Source organism: Lycium barbarum, chromosome 9 (genome assembly GCF_019175385.1).
Source record: "Lycium barbarum isolate Lr01 chromosome 9, ASM1917538v2, whole genome shotgun sequence".
Lineage (NCBI taxonomy): Eukaryota > Viridiplantae > Streptophyta > Magnoliopsida > Solanales > Solanaceae > Lycium > Lycium barbarum.
The window spans coordinates 24651273-24673530 of NC_083345.1; the positions used below are offsets into that span (position 1 = coordinate 24651273).

The following is a 22258-nucleotide window of genomic DNA, read 5'->3' on the forward strand; positions in this document are numbered from 1 at the left end:
TTCTTATTCGACGGACAAAGCCGGAACGTCGACCGCAAACGAAGGATGGCCAGGCCCCGGTTCCCAGGGTTAGGGTATTTCTTCGCTGAAGGTGCGATCCCCCGTTCCATCAATGCTACTTTCCTTGCTTTGATTCCTAATATTTTGATCTAGGACTACTATTCACACTTAAACATCATATGCTTGTGTGGATAGCTACTGAAAGGGTGTATGGCACGACGAAGCTCTGCGACTATGCCATTCTTGGCGACGGTGATTGCCGACGAGAGGGTGACGGCCACTTAGTCACATCTTAACACCAGGAGACAGAGGGTCCCCTATAAGAAAGGGTAGAAACCAGCATTACACACACCATCTTAGCTTCTCAATACTTAATATTGAATCATACCACTATACAGCAGGAACCATTAAATAGAGTTAACCTTTGAGATAAAAGCTCTATTAAACATGAGAAAGTCATCGCATAGAAGTACATCGATTGTAGCTGATGCTTTTACTTTCTATAAGCATATAAATGTATAAAATTTAGAATATAACTACTTCATATCTTAATTTTACTTTATATTCTTTTAGCTATCACTGCTAATAATTGCTGAAGTAACTCATATTACCTTCTTTGTTGTCTAAGCTGATTTCTTTCCTCAAATGTGCTTTCAGGGTCAAAACAACCCAACAGGAACTCCCAGGCTGCCCCTTTAATTGATGGATGAATCCCCTAGCGTTCACAGAACAATTAATAAGCTTCAAAATTCTTAAAATTCAATTACCAGCTATATTTCTTGTTGATAAGTAACAGCAATAGGAAAATTAAATAAGTTCTCTAATTAATTGACACAACCTCTTCCTGATAAACTCAACAGATGTGCTGCTGGTAGACCAAGTTATACCCAGCTGACAGAGAGTGTCAAACTTTTTGCACACAGCAGAACAGCAAAAACTTTAATCACATTTATAAGGTACGGTCATTTATTCATTCAACCAATCACAGCAAGGGCATATCTGTCAGCATCGTAAAAGATCTGAAAGTGTTCTGAACCCCTGAATTTACTTCCTCTATGCAGTTTGCCCTAATATTTATCTAACAACTGGAACACTCTGATTTCAGTGTTCTGCAAAGAAGAAGCTCTGAAGTATCTCAGCCTTCAGATAAGCTAAAAGCTGTGTTTTCCCAAAGCAACAGACAAAACTTCTACAATACATTGATAAAAGTTTGCATCCATTCATCATTTGGAGTCGGGGGAGACGCTGCTGTTCAACATGAAGATACCTTATGGAGCTTCAAAGAACAATTTCGAACATGGCTTTTCCCACCCTTTTCCTGTGGGGTTAATATGGTAACTTACTAGGCAGCTAGCTCTTCCCAATAAAAGTACATTCATACATGGTAGAAAGACCTGCTTGGAGATCATGCTAGATTTTCCAAGAAGGAAAGAGAGTCCTACTTTCATTACCTAATAACTTCCTAAAGAGCTCGAATAGCTTGAAATAAGGGAGTACATATACCCCTATAGATTGAACACGGTCGCAGTACATAGAAACTGCAGTATTTTACGAGGAAACTACAAGCTGTCTCGAAATATGAACTCAACACTGTTATAGGAGTTAGGATAATAACACAAGGTGAAGTCAGCTTTTGGTCCACTTGCTTGACTCTGTTGCAGAGCTTTCACAATTTAAAATTAAGCTGTTAGATAACAATTGCTTATTTGAAAAATCCAATGCTCATCTTTCAGAGCTGCACTTAGTTGTTTAAATACATGAACCACTAAAGCAATACATTTGACTCAAAAATACATGCATGCAAAAGAAAAATGAGAATGTGGCATACAACACAGGAAACAATGGCATACAACACAGGAAACAATGGCAAAAAATGTTGTACCCCTCGTTGTATTCTACGAAGAACACCAGCTATATCCAAATAACCCTCTTTAGAGAATGCAGCTTTCCATCTTCTTTCACTAAGAGTTTTTCCTACCTGTCCAAAGAGTGTAAAAAAAAAGTGCAAGGAAGGATCTTAGCTGTGTCATAAGCATCTATAATTATTGAAGCTATCACAAACAGCTAACTACTAATAACATCTATTCCTTAAAAAGGAAATATCAACAAAAAAAAAAAAAAAAGTAAACCAAAAAACTCTGGTTTCTGCGATCATTCAGGTATTTACCTCATTGATTGATTTGACATATTTGCATTCGGCAGCCCCCAATGGACCAATTAAAAACAACTACAAGAATTTCCACCCAGTATCTCTGTTGAGAGCTGGTATTTAACTTTTGTCCCCGCTTTTTAAAAGTTTTGCAGATATAAGACCAAGAGGCATGACTTTGGCCAGGGCATAACTTGTTCTGTCCGGCGCTTGTTCAAAGTTATGCCCGCCAACCTATCTAGCAAAGCTTAAAACGGGACCAAAATTAAATAACGGCCTTAAATGATCCTATTTGTGAAGATCTCCCCAACAACAACACCAGTTAAGGGTGGACAATAATTTAAAAAAAAGACGAAAATGGCATAAGTTTCTAAACCAAACGAGAGAAATTAATGTCAAAGAATCAAGAAAGGGAAAAAAAACACCTTAATGCAGTTAATAAAAAAAGGGCAGACCGGTGCACAAAGCATCCCGTGTTAGCAGGGTCCGGAGAAAGGTTGTACCCCAAGTTAATTAATGCAGTTAATATCAAGATAATTAACAAAAAGAATAACAACATTGCTCGAATAGAATCAGATACAGCAAAGTAGCATAAAAGGGGAAAGAAATGAGAGTTGTTAGAACACACCCTTGCTTTAAAGCGGGTCTTGGGAACATCAGCTAGGCATTCAGGCCTAACAGGATAATATGAATCTAACTCCTCTGATGACAAATTCTTCATAGCACCACCACCCCCTGTTAAATTCCATACACACAAACCCCACAAAATAAATCCATCATAATTACACCAAATGTCATATAAAACCAAAACAACAACAACAACAACATACCCAATATAGTCCCACAAGTGGAGTCATATAAAACTAAAACAACAACAACAACATATATATGTAAATAATCCCACAAGTGGGGTCATATAAAACCAAAACAAAAACAACATACCCAGGGGCGGATTAACATGACGGTGAGGGTGTTCACCCAAACACCATCGGCCAAAAAAAAGCAGTGTATATATAGGCTAATTTTTTTGTGTTTATGTAGATATATTGACTTTTGAACACCCTGAACAAATGCAAAAGGTTAGCTCAAGTGGTTCAGGGTGTTCAAAATTATCTTTAGCGTCCTACGTTCGATCCCAGGGAAACATAGTTTTTTATATTTAGCTTTTGTTATTTCTTTCGAACCCCCTGATTGAAAATCCTGGATCTGTCACTGAACATATCCAGTGTAATCCCACAAGTGGGGTCATATAAAACAAAAACAACAACAACATATATAAAACAAAAACAACAACATATCCAGTATCCAGTGTAATCCCACAAGTGGGGTGATATAAAATCAAAACAGGGGGGAAAATACAACAATCTACTATGCCTCAATCCTAAATTAAGAATGGCTCCTCCATTTGAAAAAAAAAAAAAAAACATACATATACAACATATATGATTATTCAGGCATTTCATCGAACACATAACCTACCATCTTTCATGAAGGCAATAGAATTAGAATTACCCATGTCTTGTTCAACAAAATACGTATCACCAAGATTTCAACATATACGAATACCCACAATGAGAAATATAGATATTTTGAATTTAAAATGCAATGATATATGAAAGTTTCAAAGTACCTGTGTTTGAATATGATGAAGGCAATGACTTGTTGTCTTTTTTTATTATTTTTTACCTTTTTTTTTTTTTTTTAAGGAAAGCTTTTGTTTTTTTTTTGTTTTTGTCTTGATTTGATTTTGACAATGTGATATGTGTCGGGGGCAACAGGGAAGAGGAGAATTTTGAGGTTATTCTCCAACGGCAAGTTTTGCCCTGCACCTGAAAAATCTTTTACCATGTCACTCAACTTTTTACCCTTTTAATAAAAATATTTTATGGTTGAAACAAGAATGGGATTTTTTAAGGTTGTTAGAATTTATATATGAAGAGTGGACATAAAAAATGACAAGATAAAATGATTAGCCTCATTTTTTGGTGAAAGAATAAATTGTCGAACTTATTCGTATATGATATTTACATTAAATTAATGAATGTACGATGCATGTCTTGTATGTAAACTTTTGTCTCTTATCAATAGTCAAAGAATATCTAAAGGGACCCGTCGGACGCACAAAGCATTCCGTGTTAGCAGAGTTCAGAAAAAGTTCGCACTCCAAGGGGTGTGATGCTCTAGATATAATTCATAATTCAATGTTATTGCTTAATTTTATTTTATATACCGAGTATGAATAAGTATTTTCAAAAAAACATGTCATTAAAGGTTTGAGCAATTAATCAGCCATAGTATGAAACTAGCTTTTAGTATGACCTCATGAACTACCAATTAATAAAATCAACCGATAAAATGTTTTTAGTATGATTTCACAAATTGCACAAAGGAAAAGAGTTAAAGTTTGTGTCTTCACAATGCGAAAAAAAAAAATTACTCTCTACCATGTTATCCGTACGATAATATATTTACTATCACTTAAATGATTCAAATATACTCCTCCAAAGGTTACTTGAAAAAAGATTACTTGCAATAACCGAGGATCTGCCAAGTGGAAGTTCATACTATGGCTGATGGCACAAGATCCATTACTTACAAGGGACAAGTTTGTTGAGTGGAATGTTGATATTAACCTTGAATGCTCATGTAGGCTAGTTGAGGATAAATAAATAAAATATTTACTCCAAAAAAAGGTTCAAACTCCATGAGTTTTTCTCGAGTTTGAATTTTACATTTGAAACTCCATAAATTTCATATTGGTAGCACCCATAAAATTACCCTATTTTTCTCTGATACGCAAATGATATACCTCTTAACAATATAGTATATAAGTTCTCAAGTGAAACGTAAACTATGGGTGAAATAATGTTAAAGGATCATTCCAAATCATGGTACCTCGTGATAATATATATATATATATATATATATATATATGAGTTTTTCACTTCTACAAGCGTAATTCAATATTTTGGAGTTTGAATTTATACAATTGAAACTCTATGATAGCGCCCTGAATTTAGTAAAACTTATGGAGTTCAAACAAGTCTTGCTATAACAAATTTTGATCTTATAGAAGCGACACTCCAGAAAACAGTCTCGAAATTTGAACTTATACAATTGAAACTCCAAAATTGTCATAGAGTTTGTAAATTTTTTGGAGTTCACAAAAAGTCTTGAGTTCAATGTGATGCAAGTAAAACTACGAGAGATTTTCAAATTGGTACAAGTTAAAACTCAAGGGAGTCCTCTTAAAGTTTGAACCTAATTTTTTGAACTCAGCACATTATGTTGGAGTTTCACATGTAAGTATTTCAAACTCCGACACATTGTGTTTGAGTGCTTTTTTATATTTTATTCATGAATATTTTTGTCCAAATTTTATTTTCGCATTAAAAAGACTGAGTTTTGAATAATTTGGAATGCTAGCTAAAGCTTGATTAGCGGTCCAAAAAGGGAACAAATGTAGGATGTCGATCAATTTTGAGGAGAAATTGGCAAATAGACACTTTCCAGATCGCTAATTGACATCTAACCACTATTTCACAACTATTCAATGTTAGCCACATTTTAATGCATATCAATTTTGAACAAAATATGTTTTGCTAAAACACAGAAAAATTCTAAAAATATTTTATAGAGTTTTGAATTGCCGTTGTTTAAACTTTATTATTTTCCTTTGAGCTTGAGCTATTATAGTTCAAAACTCCATGAAAGATTTCTCGAGTTTGAACTGTGGTAGCTCAAAATTCAATGAAAATATCCTAAAGTTTGATTGGATATTTTTATTTTACATTAAAATGGTTTAACTATATTTCAAACAACAATTAAACTTGAGGTTTGCCCTTCAATTGACTTGTCTTTAATCTTTAAGGGTGCGAATAAAACTTGTGAATATTATAATGCGAATAAGAAAGACAAAAATTAAAGACCAGCACAAAACAAATGACCCACTAAACTTTGAATATCAGTCCAAAGAATGACCAGTCCACCCAATTTGGAAGGGTTGGGCTAGCATAGCAAATTCTGGACCTAAGCCCATATGTATGAGAATACATAGTAGTAAAACCCTAGCAGTATATTAGTCCTTCCTTACAGCTTCTTTCTTCGTAGTCTGCTGGCGCTTCTACTTGTTCACCATCGCCCAAAATGGTCAGTCTACGCTAAATACTTTTCATAAATATGTTGGAATATTTTCTTCTTTATTGATGCATTGGGTTTTTTATGCTGTGTTTGTATAGCCGTTCAAGAGGTTCGTGGAGATAGGAAGGGTAGCTCTAATCAACTACGGAAAGGACTATGGAAAGCTCGTTGTTATCGTCGACGTCATCGACCAAAATAGGGTACCTTTTCCTTTTTCTTTTGAAGAGAAATAAAAATTATGTTTTTTATTTTTGCTGACTGTTATTTTCGAGGATCTAATATATAAGGCCTACATTGTCTGATCATTTTAATGTGATTGAGCAAACATGGACTGAGGCCTTTTATTAATGATTCAGCTAGAATATTATGTTTATATAGCTTCTGGGGTAGTGTTTTTTTTTATGTTCCAGAGCAAACATTTTTCATCAGAAAAATAAAGATTTGATTTTTGAAGTGCCATGTATCTTGGAGTAAGGCCTATAACAACAACAACAACATGCCCAGTGTAATCCCACAAGTTGGTTCTGGGGAATATAAGGCCTATGATGGAATATGTCTACATTGTCTGATCATTTTAACTTGATTAAACAAATATTGACTGAGGCCTTGTATAAATGTTTTGGCAAGAATATTATGCTTAGATAGTTTTGGATATATAGTTTTTTTTTTGGTTGTCCTAGTGAGATAGGGTTTTTACCTATGTGTTCTGTGGTAAGAATACAGTTTGCTTTGTAAAGCTGTGTAGGACAATAGAGTAATCTGAATGCTCTGTTAATATTTGATATGTGAGCTGGATTGGATTGGATGCCCATAATGAGAAAATAATATTCCAAATGTTTTCCTTTAATAGACCACTTTTCTGATGAAAAATGATTTATTTGAAGAAAAGTTTTATTTAATTTTGCATGTTTTTCTTGGAGGATCTTAAATAAGGCCTATGATGGAATATATGATGATATGCCTACATTGTCTGATCATTTTAACCTGATTAAACAAAATTTTGACTGAGGCCTTTTATAATGATTCACAAGAATATTATGTTGATGTGTTATAGTCTTTTTTTGTGTGTTATTGTAGTCCCAGTGATATAGGGTTGTTACGCATGTGGTTATGTTGAGCATAATACAGTTTTTCTTTGTAAAGTTGTAGGATATTGGAGTAACCTCAATGCTCCATTAAAGTAGTACTATCAGTTTTGTGCTTTATTTAAGAGGTTGATATCTAATATGATGGCTGGATGCCCAAAATGAGGAAATATTTCAAATTGTTTTCCATAACAAGATTAATTTTCTGGTGTTATGTGAAAACTCTTCCCAACTTTATGTTTGCTTTGGTTTAGCTGATAGATGAAATGTGATATTCTTCTTGTTTCATTTACTTTATATAATAGAATGGATACCAGAATTATATTTACTTTATAGAGGGGAATTTATATGGTAAATATCTTACCCCTTAAGGAAGTTGAAAGGGTAACATGTTTTATGATTTACTCTAATTTGCACAGATAATAGTTTGCCTTGCCAAAATAGCCTAGGAAAATGAACCAAATGTAAACTCATTTTACTGACTACTCGTTTTCACTTATTTCTTAATTTACAGGCTCTTGTTGATGCTCCGGACATGGTGAGGAGCCAGATGAACTTCAAGAGGCTTTCACTTACAGATATCAAAATTGACATCAAAAGAATCCCAAAGAAGAAGACCCTTGTCGAGGCAATGGAAGCTGCTGGTGAGTGGTGCTTCCTAGATCTTTTTTAAAATTCTACAAGTTATGAATCAGTTAGCTTTATTTAAAAAAAATCTACAAGTTATGAATCTGCAATTGGTTTAGCAGTTTCATCTGCTTTAGAGTTTAGAAGAAGATTAAACCTCTATTTGTCTGGTGTCCTCCCAGATGTGAAGACCAAGTGGGAGAACAGTTCATGGGGAAGGAAGTTGATAGTGCAGAAGAGGAGGGCTTCACTTAACGATTTTGATAGGTTCAAGCTCATGTTAGCAAAGATTAAGGTGCGATTATGCTCACTGTTTTAGTTACCTTCATTTTGTTATTTGTGCATCCGACTATCCATCCAAAGAATGTAGGAGTGTGTTTCTGGATAGCAATCACTAGTCTGAGTTTCCATTTCTAGCTGGACTAAACTTGGGAAATCATATCTTCGAACCTGCATCTTGTTGTGTTACTTGCTTAGTTGAAATCCCGGTTTACTCTTTGTTTGAATTGCTGTATTCCAAGACCTTGTTTTCCTCTCTCTTATCAAAACCTTATACATGTATTTTGACATTGCAGAGAGCCGGAGTTGTGAGACAGGAGCTTGCAAAGCTTAAGAAGACCGCTGCTTGAGAACTCTCTGATTAGTGCAATTGATATATAGGATTTTTGGATCTTGTATTTTGTTTAGCTTTGAGGGATGTTATTAAAAGAAGTCTGTTCTATTTCATGCCTTGCTATATTTCCGACTTTTTTAGATCATTTTTGTCTGAGATTTTGCTAATTTATGATTGGAAACCACCACCTGTATCACATACCCCTTTATTTCCTGAAATTGCTTGATTCTAATACAGCAAAAAGTCTTTTTCATTAAAACCATTATTTCTAACTCAACTCCGATGAAGTCTAATTTTGGACAAGCTCTTGGAGTTGTCGCACGTTTTCAAGATTACCACTTGGTGACTCAGAAAACTATACAGAATTCTCGTTCGACTTTGGCTAAGAACGGAAGGGAAAGGTGAAAAAAGAAAAAGAAAAGTAAAGAGATTGTATAATCTAGATGTATGGTGCTATCAATTGTATAAGAGGAGATATTGTGGCATATATCAATTGCTGGTGGATCACAAATTAAGAAGTTAAATTACCAGTAAAGATGGCATCTAAAGCTTATTTTCCATCTGTAGCTATCAAAATTAGTGGTAACCCGTGATAAATATTAAGCTTTCCAATGTGTAACAGTAACACTATACTGTAAAATATACTAAGCAAAGAAGGTTTAATCATAAGCGAGAGAGCTCCCCATTACCACTTTGTTTTTTCATTGACTTCTTCATGCCACAACATTAGAGGAACCCCTATGCAAAGCTTTGAGTTGGCGCTGCATCCTCAAAAGCAAATTATGGGAGATTTGGACTTGTACTGCCGCTACCTCCTGCAATTTTTTGTATTTACTATGAACTTTAATTTGACATTACGTAGAAACTAACATGCGATGATCCGTTTACTCGTATACATAATTTGATTGTACCTTCATGCTAGCAGTTCGGAGATTAATGACCTGGGAAACAGGTCAGCTGCCTTAAGAAAATCCTTACACTTCAATGTGGTTGGCTGTGCAAGGCAGACTTGGCTAAAGTGGGGATTCAAGTCATTAAGGACTGTTTTATGTGAAACTGATGAAGAAGTGACCTTGCCGTACTGCTTATTTGCCTGTAAATATTCACAGCAGTTGTGGGGGTCCTTGCCACAATGGTTTGGCATAACTAGAAATTGTAGGAGTTGGCAAGAAGCAGCCCCTTCCTAGAATGCACTGACAGCTAACATCGCTCGTTTTGGTTAATGAAAATTCTCTTTTAAAACCCCCCCCAAAAAAAAGAAAAAAAGAAGAAAGCTATAATCACAAGTAGAACTTGAAACACAGTTTCTTCACCATTTTGGATGAGCCTAAATAGCGTTACAATCACCAGAACTCTTCACGTAAAACAAACCAAGTTATAAAGTTGGATTAAGATTTAGTTTTCATGTAGAAAAATTCAATGTACAGCACCGAGACATCCTTTTATAGGATCACAAGATTCAAACAACGAGAAATTCTCTTTACAAGCATCAATTTACTTCCGGATTGAAAGAAGCTCAAAGCTCCGAAGAGGGTCATCGCGGCTGCCCTTTGTAGCTGAGGTTCGGGAGAACAAAGATGGTTTCGGTTCAATTCCAGAATGAATCCTTTGTGTGGCGGATAAGCGGCCACTGCTCGACATTAATCTGCTGCTTGTGCGACTGTCTGTAGGCTCACCAGAAGAGCTCGGTCTGCTACTTGAAATCGCAGCCCTTCTGGACGAGCTACAATTTCTTGACGTACGGCCTCTTTCTGAATCAGCTTGCTGTAAAATTATAAGCATATTATTCTTACTAGTTTGCCATACAGCTGATCTAACCATCTCATCTACTATTTCACTGAAAAATCATTTTAAAGACTATATACTGTGTTCTAAATTATAATTCACTTATTATGCATTAAAAGCCGAATGCAGATGCAAGCAATCGAATAATATTCTTCAATCCCACAGAGAAAAAAATTCTTTAGTCTATTGCTTTCAGAAAGAGAAGGATTAATACCACATCTTTAGATGAAGGTATATCATCTGAAGTCTTGTGTCTGGAGTGTTCCCCCTGCCTACCAGAACCAGAAGTATTCCTCCGGGCAAACGCTCCAACCGCACCAGAAAACCTGTCTCGAATATCCTGTCCCACTGGATTACAGACACATGCCAAGCATCAAACAGTTAAATTCAGTAGCTGCAACCTCAGTATTCAGCTTTTAAATGAAAAAAATATCTCAAACGTTCACTATTTGAATAAGCAAACAGAAGTACATGCCGGTTCATAATTTTGGGAATACCATCTAAGGAAATTAAAGTCAGGAAAGGACTACAAAAAGTCCAAAACTTTAGGGCAAAGAAATTACCTGATGTCCTTCCCGGTCTTTCAGCAGATGGCCCAGCAGCATTTAGCGGCGCACTTCCACTAATATTCTGGTGGCAAAAAAATTGCACACACTTGCACCTTAAAAGAATTTAAGAACAGATTTTCAACAATAATCAAAACAAGTTTTACAAGCACTTACACGTCCTCTAGAACTGGCACCAATCTGAGGATACTTCAAGATGGTCCAATCAAACACATAGTCAAACTGATAACCTGCACCAGTGAAAAGGTTAAGATGGAGAGAGACCACAACACGTCTACTTCAAGACTAAAATTGACTGTTACAGCTCAGACGGCTTGAGACTGAAAAAGTTAAATAGAGAATTACACATATACCTTCACGAATAAACAAGTCCCTGAAAAGCCTCTTCAAATATGAATAGTCAGGTTTATCTTCAAACCGTAATGACCGACAATAATGGAAGTATGATATGAACTCTGACGGATATGATTTACATAGCACCTGTCAGCAACACCATCAAACCCTGTGTCAATTTACTCATCGGATCACTCACATCATCAGCAGATAATCTACGTTAAAACCAAGACAAGCCAGATGAGATAATAATTGGCTTAATCAGATGAATACATTTTAAAATTACCCTTTTCTTTTTTTTTTTGGATCAGTGTTTTTAGAGGCGTTTTCGGGGCGAGCCCTGGGGCGGGCATACCAAAAACACTCGCCCTAGAATTTGGGGCGTAAGTCTCGGACGTAAAGGCGTACTCCCCGGGCGTTAATTTAATTTTTATGGTTTTAAAAGTATTTTTGCTATAGATTATGATTTTATTATTGTTGTAGTAATATTTATACCTTATGTTTTCATGTTGTAGTGATTTTTAAAAAATATATAAATAAAGAAAACAACTCTCATAGGAAATAACACTGCCATAAATAGTTTTTTAGATGATTATGTATGAAATTGATATGATAGAGATTTCATAGCACTATGTTCCTGAAGCAACTTCATCAATTTTTTGTCATTGCTCTTACACTTTTTGCCCTTCTCCTTCTTTGAATATATAAATAAAAGTCGGTGCAAATATTAGTTGAGGGTGGAAGGACTAATAGATTTGGAGATTGATGATGAAGTGAATGAACATTTCATTTTAAAGATTATCTAGGCTATTATCATTTTTTGTGTTGTGACCTTTGTCAAATAATAAGTATAATAATTCTTTTTATATTATTGGTGATTTATTTGCAGATATTTAATGAAAACTTTACATTTGCTTATTTTTTAGTAATAAAATTATAAAATTGAAGATACACGGGACATATGCCCCGTAGATCCACGGGACTTACACCCCGTGCTGCGTAAAACGCCTCGCCTCATGCCCTCGCCTTTTAAAACAATGTTTTGGATAACTTACAGTTTAGACCATCTATCTTTTTTTTTTTTTTTTTTTTTTTTTGACAACAAGAAGTGTATATTGAAGTATATTCCTATCATACTAGACGTATGAATGTCCGCTTTGCCAGAATGGATGCAGTCAGTGTTCACCCGGTGGTGAAGATGACATCACCAAAAATCATTTGTACTCGTAAACAATACCTCTATTGTTGTCAACATCTTTTTCTCACTGATTTTATCATACTTTTGCTTCTTAGTACCAGCTTTCAATCCCTGCCATGGAAGACTGAGCCAAGAAGAAAATGCCATCAAGTTAGCGACCACATCCATAAATGCAAATGCACAGGACTGGTCAGAAACGATGCCAAAAAGAAAAGGTAAAACCCCTAAAGTCCAACCTTCCTCTAAGAAAATACATAAGCACATAGCCCAGAGATTCCAAATCATCTCTTCTGCTTTGCTCTGCCAGGGCAAAAAAAAAAAAAAAAAAAGACAACAAACTTTTATCAATTACAATTGAATCTGTTGCTTACCATGCATGTAGTTACTTGACAACCAAAACATGAATTAACCTACCAACTCCAAGGTGTGTGTTGACACTGGCATAGCGAGCTGTGCCTGTCAGATTCTTGTTTTCCCTGAGAAAATATTGACATAGTACCATGTAAAAGGCAGCTAAGACAGATTTGTCACAGATTGAGCAAAACAAAAAATAACGAGACACAAATTTGATCAGTGTAACATCTTTTCTTAATCTTTTTCTTTTATTTCTCTTTCATTAGGAACGAAGTAAGGAAACAAGGAAAAATTGTCACTAATTACTTGAAACTCAATCCACTAGAACTTGATAATATGCAAGAGTAGAATTTATTCTCAATAACGGGGTCAGTCAGTCAGCTCAAACAAATTCATATTATGATCAACAAAATGATAAAGCAAGGACACCAAATGGTGAAAATTATACAGATGCTTCTTACTTGCCACTCTTCCCCACATTTTTAAGAAAAATAAAATAAAATAAAATTAGAGGCATGTAAGGAAAGATGGCTAAAAAAAGCTCAATCAGCCACAATGAGAGATGAATCCGATGTCACACTACACTGATGTGATTAACTTTTGATAATACCCAATTGTCATAACATGAAGTGAACGAAAGTACATCATCATCAGAAGCATAATTCCATAAACTAGCAATGACAATACATATATCCCTTCCAGTTGTTGCATCACATTAGTGATAAACGCACTTAAGCACCACATCAGGACTGATATATTTGTTAACTGGCAATATTAAAGTACATCGGCAGAGGACACAGTTCCATAAACCTGAAATTATTAGTTTGCCTTCAAAAATCTCCCTTCCTAGTGCATCAAATTGCGACATTAGGTCATAAGCACATAATTCTTAATTAACTGGCAGTATACTATAACCATCAAAGTAAACAAACAATACCGTAATCCATTGTTATTAGGCTAATCGACAATCATTAGAATTTGGAGACAGACCCTGAAGTCTAAAGGTTTCAAGTTGAGCATAACTAAGACAGAACACTTGAAGTGCAAGTTTAGTGACACGATTCATGAAGCGGAAGAGGATGGAGGCTTGATACTCAAGTCACCCCTAAGAAAGGAAGTTTCAAGTACCTGGGGTCGGTTATCCAAGACAATGGGGAGATCAATGATGATGTCACACATCGTATTGGTGCGGGATGGATGAAGTGAAGGCTCGCTTATGGCGTTTTGTGTGATAAGAATGTGCCGTCACGACTTAAAGGCAAGTTATACAAAGTGGTGGTTAGACAGACTATCCTGTATCGGTCCGAGTGTTGGCCAGTTAAGAAATCTCATATCCAGAAGATGAAGGTAGGTTGCAGAAATAAGGATGCTGAGATTGATGTGTGTGGGCATATCAAGAGAGATAAGATAAGGAATTAAGTGATTCAAAATCAGGTGGGCGTGGCCTCTGTGGAGGACAAGCTGCGTGAAGGGAGGTTGAGATGGTTCAGGCATGTGCAGAAAAGAGGAGATGCGCAGAGGCTCTAGTGAGGAGATGCGAGAGGTTGGCCATGATGGGCCAGATGAGAGGGAGAGGTAGGCCTAAAAAGTCTTGGGGAGAGGGGATTGGGCGAGATATGGTGCAGCTTCAGCTTACTGAGGACATGACCCTTGATAGGAGGGTGTGTAGGTCGAGTATCAGGGTAGAGGGTTAGTAGGTTGCCGCGCAGATCTCTTTTCTATACAAGGAGTATTGGTGGATTTTTATGTCTGTCTATTCTTAGTTCTCTAGGGCTACCTGCTTGTTTCTTTCATTTCACTTATCCTGTTATCTTGCTATTGTTACTGCTTTTTATTAGTGCTACCTTTTCATCTTTCCTTGAGCGGAGGGTCTATCGGAAACAACCTCTCTACCTTTTTAAGGTAGGGTAAGGTCTACGTACACTCTACCCTATCCAGACCCAACCTGGTAGGATTATATTGGATATGTTGTGAAAATCATTAGAATTTGCACTGATGATAATTTTAGAGCAAGAATTTCAATTCTTTTCTGTTTTACATTCAGAAACGAAAAAAGAACATGAACAATTGCAATGATGAAGGATTAATTGAGTATCATAGTGGTTAGTGTGCTACCTGTATGGTATATGCTTGTGAGTTTGGAGATCCCTATACTTTTTGGCAAGCCCGAAGTCAATGGCGTACACCTGTCATCAGTATTCAGATTTGGCACCATTAGGTAAAAAAAACCTTGACATCGCATACGCTTCTTTCCATTAAGCCCTAATTTCAACAAGGCAATTTCAGAAGCCCATGGTAACTGAGATTTTGTAAAGTCAAAGAAAAATGGACATATGATGAGCTTTAACAAAAACGAACAAATTAGTTAGCCATTCATTAAAACTCCTAATCTGACGGCACATGCACAAATATAAGTATCATCAATAACATAAAGTCCTCAAATTTTCAGCAACTAAACCAGAAGTAAAAACCCATATCTATAACCAATCCACTCAGGGAGAAAGAAGTACTATATTAATTATTGACTTTATAAGCTCAAACATCCACCATGTGGCATATGTACAAGGCTCTGCTTGGGACAATCAACCAGTAAAAGTCAGCCTCTAACTCATCCATACTAAATTAAATTGCAATACAAGACAAACTATATTTCTTTGCCTATAAGCAAATAAAATCGAAATATAAGGTAAATGATGAAACTCGCTAATAATTGCCAAAGAGAAAAATCAAATTTAATTTTATTTCCAAATACAACGCCATTTAATGAAATTCAGGAGTATAGCCAGCCTGAAGATCTGAAAATTGGCTAAGGAAATTCCACCCCACAATGAGTTTGATTATCAGAAACCAAGCGGCATGGAAGATCCATTTGAAACAAACGTAAATAATAAGAACTGAGAAGCTATTCATCCAACACGATGACCAAATATTTATAATTTAAATTTGATAATCTAAAACGAAACTAGCAAAATAGTGAGTTTCCTCTCTTTATAGGCAAAGTATTGACTTGCCTAAACTCCATTATTTGCAAACTTCTGACAGAAATGAACCAAACCTGATTTGCTTTGCGACCAAGGCCCATTAGAAAGTTGTCTGGCTTTATGTCACGGTGAAGAAATCCTCTTGAGTGCATGTATTCAACTCTATTGATCTGAAAGACACATACACCAATAATATTACTTAAAATGCATAAGCAAACAGGCACAGCAGTGATTTTTCTTTTAAAATGTGAAAGAAGAAGTACTTTTTTTTTTAAACTAAGAACAACTACTTACTAGCTGATCTGCAAGCATCAACACTGATTTCAAAGAAAGCTTCCTATTACAATAGTTGAAGAGGTCTTCCAAGCTCGGTCCAAGAAGGTCTATGACCATCACATTGTACTCACCTTCCACTCCAAACCATTTAAGGTTGGGAATTCCAGCTTCATCAGAATGGCATAGATAAGGAGATCACTCGGAACACATGACATTCTCATTCTAAATCATTTTGCAAAGAACGGCAACAGAAGTGAGAGATAAAGACTTACTTCCTCCTGAGAGAAGCATATATATTTTTGATTCATAGTGCAGTTGAGGGTGCTTTGTCTTGACAGATTCCTGATATTACAGTACCAACAGAATGAAGTCTTGAACATATAGTGAGAAACTGAGAAATAGTGCTATTGCATCAACGACTAGAGTCTTTAATTTTCATCAAAATAATGTCATTTACTATATGCTCGGCATTTTTTTTTTTTTTTGATCAAGTAAAATTTATTGATGCGAGCCAGCACAAAATCTGGTTAGATGTCTATATGCTCGTCAAATACTTAAGCTGATTAAACAATAGACGTAGTGTTGCTCCCATTTTTCAAGAGCATCATGAAAGACAAAATAGTTTTTTTCCATAGGTTATGATACCAAAGAATGCGAAGCTTACTATCAGATAAGATTGCTGCTTTCGAAACTCTTCAAAATATAGATCTTTTTCTGGTGAAAATGCATAGATAATCTAAGGAAAAAAGAGCCTTCTCTAAGCATCCAAGGGTGCGACCTAGTTGTCAATGAAGTGGGTGCAAAATACGGGAGTCTAGGGTTAAAATGCCAGCAGCAACAAAAAACACTTGATGATTTCTTCCAATCTATCGAAGACTTGGTGGGAGAGTTATCTGGTACCTATGCTAGTGGGACGTAGCAGGTACCCGGTAGAATAATCGATGCAGAGGAATCTAACAACAGAAATACAACTCAAAACAATGTGATTACCTAGGTAACTATGGTGAACAAGGATTTTCCAATCCACCTAACTCCTAAGTTGCGCGGACTCTTCACTTTCGCTGCCGCACCCGTGTCGATTCTCCAAAAATGCACTACTTTTGGAGTATCCGACCAACATAGTCTAACCCCTATGACAAAACTCTGATGATACTAAAGATGAGCTAAACATCAAGTTAACAATAAAATGCATTAGACATTACACGTAAAAAAACAAAACAACATAGCAGCATAAATCCGCCCAGTCAGTGAGTTGTTCAACTATGTCTGAATTACAACTTGTTAGGATTGAATATATGAACCCTCACATTCATTCTAGTTTATTCTGGTCCATTTCATTCCAAAACTAAAGAATTTGTCTTTCAAGACAAAACTTTAGGTTCTCTAAACCTCACACTTATCCCTACACTTAGTTTTCAGGAAAAAAACAAATTGGAAAACAAAACAGCATTTCGGTTGGCAGCAAATACCAGCTTAATGGCAACTTCTTCTCCATTCTGTATATTCACACCTGAATCAAATTAAGCACAAAACACAAGTGGTGACACAGATGAGTAGCTACAACTATAAAACAAAGGTCAATAGTAACAAATCCAACACTATCAAAGCCCGAAAACTGAAAAACATACCTAAATAAAGCTCACCAAACGACCCACTTCCAATCTTCCTTCCCAGTTTAAACTTCCCACCCACAACATGATCCATTCTAACTTAACAACTCCACTTCAAGATTTCAAGAACCAAATATCAAAAGCAACAAATCACACATTTCTATTCAAATCTTCACCTAATATAGGTAACTAAACAACTCCACTTCAAGATTTCAAGAACCAAATACTCAAAAGCAACAATCACACCTTTCTATTCAAATCTTCACCTAATATAGAAACAATAAAGAACCCCCAACAATCCAAAATACAATCTTTACACAAAAATGTATCCAAAATACACTTTTATAGATCAAATCCCACCAATTAACGTTGTCAACTGAGAAAAAAAAAAACAATTCTTGAACTATGGTTCAATAAATACAAACCCTAATTTAAAAACAAAATAGCCGATCCCCATTGATCAAATAAAAAAAATGGATAATCAATGTGTGAACCGATATATACATATATGTATGTATGTTTCAATGAATCAATAAAAGAAGCAGAAAAGAGGAGACAAATTAGCGAAAATTGAGGAAATTGAGAAAAACAAAGCGCTTTTTATTTTTATTTTTCCACGAAAAAAGAAAGGAATTGATTTAACTGTAGTGAAAAAGTGATGTGAGAAAGAAAAAGAAATGATTGCTTGAATTATAAGTACCGTTGTTTTGTACAACGTGCGGGTCCCTAACTCCTAATTGCGAAAATATAAGGTTGCCGTGGTTTTCTCTCTCTCTTTTTTACCGTAAAAAACACACTCCAATTATTACTGTTTCGCGAGTTTCATCTCAACAATCCGTTGTTATAAGAAAAGAGAAATAGTTTAGATTACAAAAGGGAACAACCGATAATTGGACGTAAAACTCGGGGAAAATAATAATCCCTCTGTCCATTTTTACTTGTCATGTAGTAGTATTTAGTTGGCAAGCCTATTAAGAAGCCAAATATAGAATAACAATTTTACTATATCACCACTAATTATTGCTAAGTAACATAATGATTGAAATCAATAAAATATGCTTTAAAAGTTATGCAACCATTAAGAATTCCTTAAACTTGTCAATCCAATCCAATAATTAATAATAAGGGTAAAATAGATATGAAATGGTAAATTATCTCTTATTTTTTTTAAACTGAATAAGTAAAAATAGACAATTATTTTCAGTATATAGGACTAGCAAAAATGGACAGAGGGAGTAATTCAGGTGTGTTTTTTACTTATATCTTTTTTGGTTTTGTTTTTTATCTCTACTATCTCTCTTTCTTTTCTTTTAGTATTTTTCGAGTTATTATGATAATGGGAGATTATACGGTTAGAAATTTATTCAGTACTTATAAATTTTAATAAAATAAAACTCGTACTAAATAACTGTCTTTTAGTACTGCTGATCGGTATTGTACGAAGACACGATAGTGAAAATCAATTCACTTTTATCAATCTTTAAATTTCAAAATTAATTATTATTCATCTAAAAGGTAGAGCAGAGAATTTTACCGTATAAGATGTGTGGGTTACTTTTGATTACTGCCAGTGTGTGTTGGAAAACTTTATACAATCCATACAAGATTGAAAGTAAATCATTAGACAGTAATACGAATTCTTAGAAGAACAGTAAGAGCACTTACTTTTTATCCATTGTAAGAATCGATAGAATGTAGTCATGATATTCTAAGTCTTATTACTTTCTTTATGACACTTCTCTTAATGGATAGAAAGTAAAAGAATTGGTAACAGACTTAAGGACCACAACCAATATATAACAGCGAGACACCTCTTCGGAAAAGACATAACTCTTCACAGGCAACCTTTTGGAAGAGGTGTAACTCTTCAGTTATGAATCCATCAATTATAACTGAAGAGTTAACTAGGTTTCTACGCATATAAAATCAATACCTTGTAACATAAGATTTATATATTTAGCCCATAAAATTAATACTTTATTAGATCAGAAAAATGGGCTTCTTTAATTGATAGCAATCTATGTACAATTTTATATTATATATGTAAGTCCAACAAATAGAGAATTTCCAACAATATATACTATATATTGCTCCGTCCGTCCTAATTACGTGATGATGTTATTTAATTGTGCATGAAATTTAAGAAGGAAAAGAATTTTTTTAAAATTTATGATCTATAATATGTGTGATTATAAATCATTTAATTAAAAAATTAAAATTAAGTTGTTCTAAATATAGAAATGTGTTATTCTTTCAATTGATTCATTTTACTTATTCAATTGAGAAAAAAGTTTGAAGATGTCATTATTTTGCTTTGTATTTAACTTATATTATTAATGATGAAAAAAAAAATGATTCTAAGATCTATCCTGATAAAGAGTGTGTGCGTATGTATATAGATAATCTAGCCAAGAGTTTTTTTTTTTTTTTCAATGTAACAAGTGAAAAGGGTTGAAATAAACTGCACCAAAACTTACATTTTCGGTTATTGTGAGTTGTGACTACTTGGTTACCAAAATGATAGTGTTCTGATATTACTTTACTTATATTATTACTATTATATATAAGGGACTACAAAAGGGCTTTTGTAGTCCTCACAAAACTTTCCCAAAAAGTGTCAAACTTTTCAATTAATTACTTCTATGTCCTCATCTTATTTTTTAAAGTCAAATTTATTTTTTGTTCTTATGGTTTAGTTTTTAAAAGCTATCGAACATTCTGCCTTATTTACCTGTTTTCTATCCGGTACCCGCATTGGAGCTCGCCTAATCCAGATTCGCATCGCATAGGGCCCAATCGGGGGAAGCGCTCCCTACCAAGGATTTTTTTATACCCAGACTCGAACCCGAGACCCCTGATTAAGGGAGGAACAACCCATCCGCTGCATTTTATTTTTCCTGTTGCTTTCTTCTATAGATCTTATCTATTAACCTAAAAAATAATCATTTCTTCTCTAGATATTCTTGCTTCTTGTTGCTCTCTGTTTTCTTCTTTTTTTCATTTGTTGCCTATTATAGATTTTTACATGTAAGCATTTCTTTTACTTTATATTTGTATTATGAAATTTGAGAATTTCTAAAAATTCTTTTTACTCATATGTAGGCATTTCTTTTACTTTATAATTATACTTTAATGAGCTAATATGTGTTTACCAATATTAGTACAAAAATAGTTTTCAGATAGTTTTAAAAATTATTAAATGATGTCGTATAATGTTGAAAATGAAGATAATATTATCAGTCAAGATCGGGTTATCTTTAAAATCTCTTGTTTGGTTAACTAAATTGAATCTTTTAAACACAAAATGAGTTTGAAGTAGGGAGGAATTAGAGTGTCAGCTACCGATTTGATCGGATCCAGTAGCACTTTGGTTCATATTTTGTATTTGTCTTAAAAGTTCATTAAATATGTATAAATTATTAATTTTGAACTAAATAACTTAAAAATTTAGGATTCGAAACTCATATATTTCAAATTATGGCTCCACATTTAATTTCAAGTAAATAATTTCATCAAAATGAAAGTTAAGATATTAAAGGAGTGAAATGAAAGTTTTGCTTTTATATATTTAAAAATACTTATTTGAAGTTTAATTACCAACATAAATTATATTTCTTTAATTAAAATATTACTTCTTATATCTGGAGTTGGGCTCCGGCTTGGCACGGGCCTCGTGAGACTAGTACTTATATATAAGGGAGAATATGCAAGTTTTGTAGTCCTCACATTTTTTATTGACCATTCATGTTGCACCAAGTGTGTTCCAGTTGTTGCATTTTGGTTGGTTATTCCCAATTCTTAACACCAATTATTTTTCTTAAGTTCATCCTCTTTAATTTGTATATTAATATTGTAATAAATTTTTGTGGTTTTTTTTCTCTCTTTACTCCCTCAGTTTTATATTATAGAGCAATATTTTTAATTTTTATACTTAGTTCAAAATAAATATTACTATTATATATAAGGGACAACTACGAGGCTTTTGTAGTCCTCACAAAAGTTTTCAATAAAATATCAAACTTTTCAATTAATTATTTTTAGGACCTAATCTTATTTTTTAAAATCAAATTTACCTTTTGTTCTTAAGGTCTGCTTTTCGAAAACTGTCGAACCTCCTACCTCATTTTTCCTGTTTTCTGGTTTTCTATCTGGTGCCGGTATCCGCATTTGAGCCCGATTAATCCAGATAATTCGCATTGTGCAGCGCCTATTTGGGGAAAGCGATCCCTCCAAAGATTTTTTCATACCCAAGCTCGAACCCGTGACCCCTAATTAAGGGATGAGCAGCCCCATCCGCTGCACCAATTTTGTATTTGTCTTAAAAGTTCATTAACTATGTATAGATTAATAATGAACAAAATAACTTTAAAAAAATTAGGATCCAGCACTCATGACCGTCAAATTCTGACTCTGCATTTGATTTGAAGTAAATAATTGAGAAAAGACATCATTTGACCCCTGAAGTTGGCACGAAAACTTAGTTTAACAGCTAAACTTAAGTTGTATTTATTTACCCCCCGTAACAACTTTCAAGTTAATTA

General features: G+C 34.5%; 3 protein-coding genes and 2 non-coding genes across 8 annotated transcripts in view; 3 read left to right on the forward strand and 2 right to left on the reverse strand.

Annotated features, from left to right (window-relative positions):
- LOC132610506 (rab GTPase-activating protein 22-like) overlaps positions 1-4001 on the reverse strand; it is a 10035-nt gene extending 6034 nt beyond the window's left edge. Inside the window, exons 1-4 of one of the 3 annotated variants that reach the window (XM_060324821.1) lie at positions 3780-4001; positions 2778-2884; positions 1883-1978; positions 612-715 (exon numbers count right to left, since the gene is read on the reverse strand). In XM_060324821.1, coding sequence (XP_060180804.1) covers positions 612-715; positions 1883-1978; positions 2778-2870 — 293 coding nt within the window. In that variant the 5' untranslated portion in view covers positions 2871-2884; positions 3780-4001. The other 2 variants (XM_060324819.1, XM_060324820.1) reach the window with 2 other exon arrangements.
- Positions 4002-6156: 2155 nt separating this feature from the next.
- Positions 6157-8798, forward strand: LOC132610509 (large ribosomal subunit protein eL14). The gene is made up of 5 exons (XM_060324826.1): positions 6157-6298; positions 6388-6489; positions 7889-8018; positions 8184-8296; positions 8577-8798. The coding sequence occupies exons 1-5, from the start codon at positions 6296-6298 to the stop codon at positions 8628-8630; spliced, it is 402 nt and encodes a 133-aa protein (XP_060180809.1). The 5' UTR covers positions 6157-6295; the 3' UTR covers positions 8631-8798.
- On the forward strand, positions 6824-6898 carry LOC132612487 (small nucleolar RNA SNORD34). Its single transcript, XR_009571842.1, has one exon. It is a non-coding gene; the product is annotated as a small nucleolar RNA SNORD34 (small nucleolar RNA).
- Positions 7219-7304, forward strand: LOC132612488 (small nucleolar RNA SNORD34). The gene has a single exon (XR_009571843.1). It is a non-coding gene; the product is annotated as a small nucleolar RNA SNORD34 (small nucleolar RNA).
- Positions 8799-9901: 1103 nt separating the features above from the next.
- Positions 9902-18377, reverse strand: LOC132610508 (casein kinase 1-like protein 7). 2 transcript variants are annotated; one of them, XM_060324824.1, is made up of 14 exons: positions 17736-18377; positions 17577-17617; positions 16380-16449; positions 16126-16274; positions 15906-16001; positions 14966-15036; positions 12911-12972; positions 12733-12796; positions 12536-12620; positions 11319-11445; positions 11122-11195; positions 10963-11029; positions 10614-10747; positions 9902-10378 (listed from the first exon to the last, which is right to left on the reverse strand). In XM_060324824.1, exons 1-14 carry the CDS (start codon positions 17809-17811, stop codon positions 10109-10111), a joined length of 1386 nt encoding a protein of 461 aa, XP_060180807.1. In that variant the 5' UTR covers positions 17812-18377; the 3' UTR covers positions 9902-10108. The 2 variants fall into 2 exon arrangements, with proteins under 2 accessions (XP_060180807.1, XP_060180808.1); XM_060324825.1 differs by lacking the exons at positions 17577-17617; positions 17736-18377 and adding an exon at positions 17098-17234.
- Between the last annotated feature and the right edge of the window lie 3881 nt (positions 18378-22258).

Coding starts and splice junctions, on each gene's coding strand:
- LOC132610508 (XM_060324824.1), bottom strand. CDS start 17,811: ATGGATCATGTTGTGGGTGGGAAGTTTAAACTGGGAAGGAAGATTGGA. Junction 16,275..16,379: donor TATGCTTCTCTCAGGAGGAA/GTAAGTCTTTAT, acceptor ATTCTGATGAAG/CTGGAATTCCCAACCTTAAA. Junction 11,030..11,121: donor GTGCCAGTTCTAGAGGACGT/GTAAGTGCTTGT, acceptor TTTTGCCACCAG/AATATTAGTGGAAGTGCGCC.
- LOC132610509 (XM_060324826.1), top strand. Junction 6,490..7,888: donor ACGTCATCGACCAAAATAGG/GTACCTTTTCCT, acceptor CTTAATTTACAG/GCTCTTGTTGATGCTCCGGA. Junction 8,019..8,183: donor CGAGGCAATGGAAGCTGCTG/GTGAGTGGTGCT, acceptor GTGTCCTCCCAG/ATGTGAAGACCAAGTGGGAG.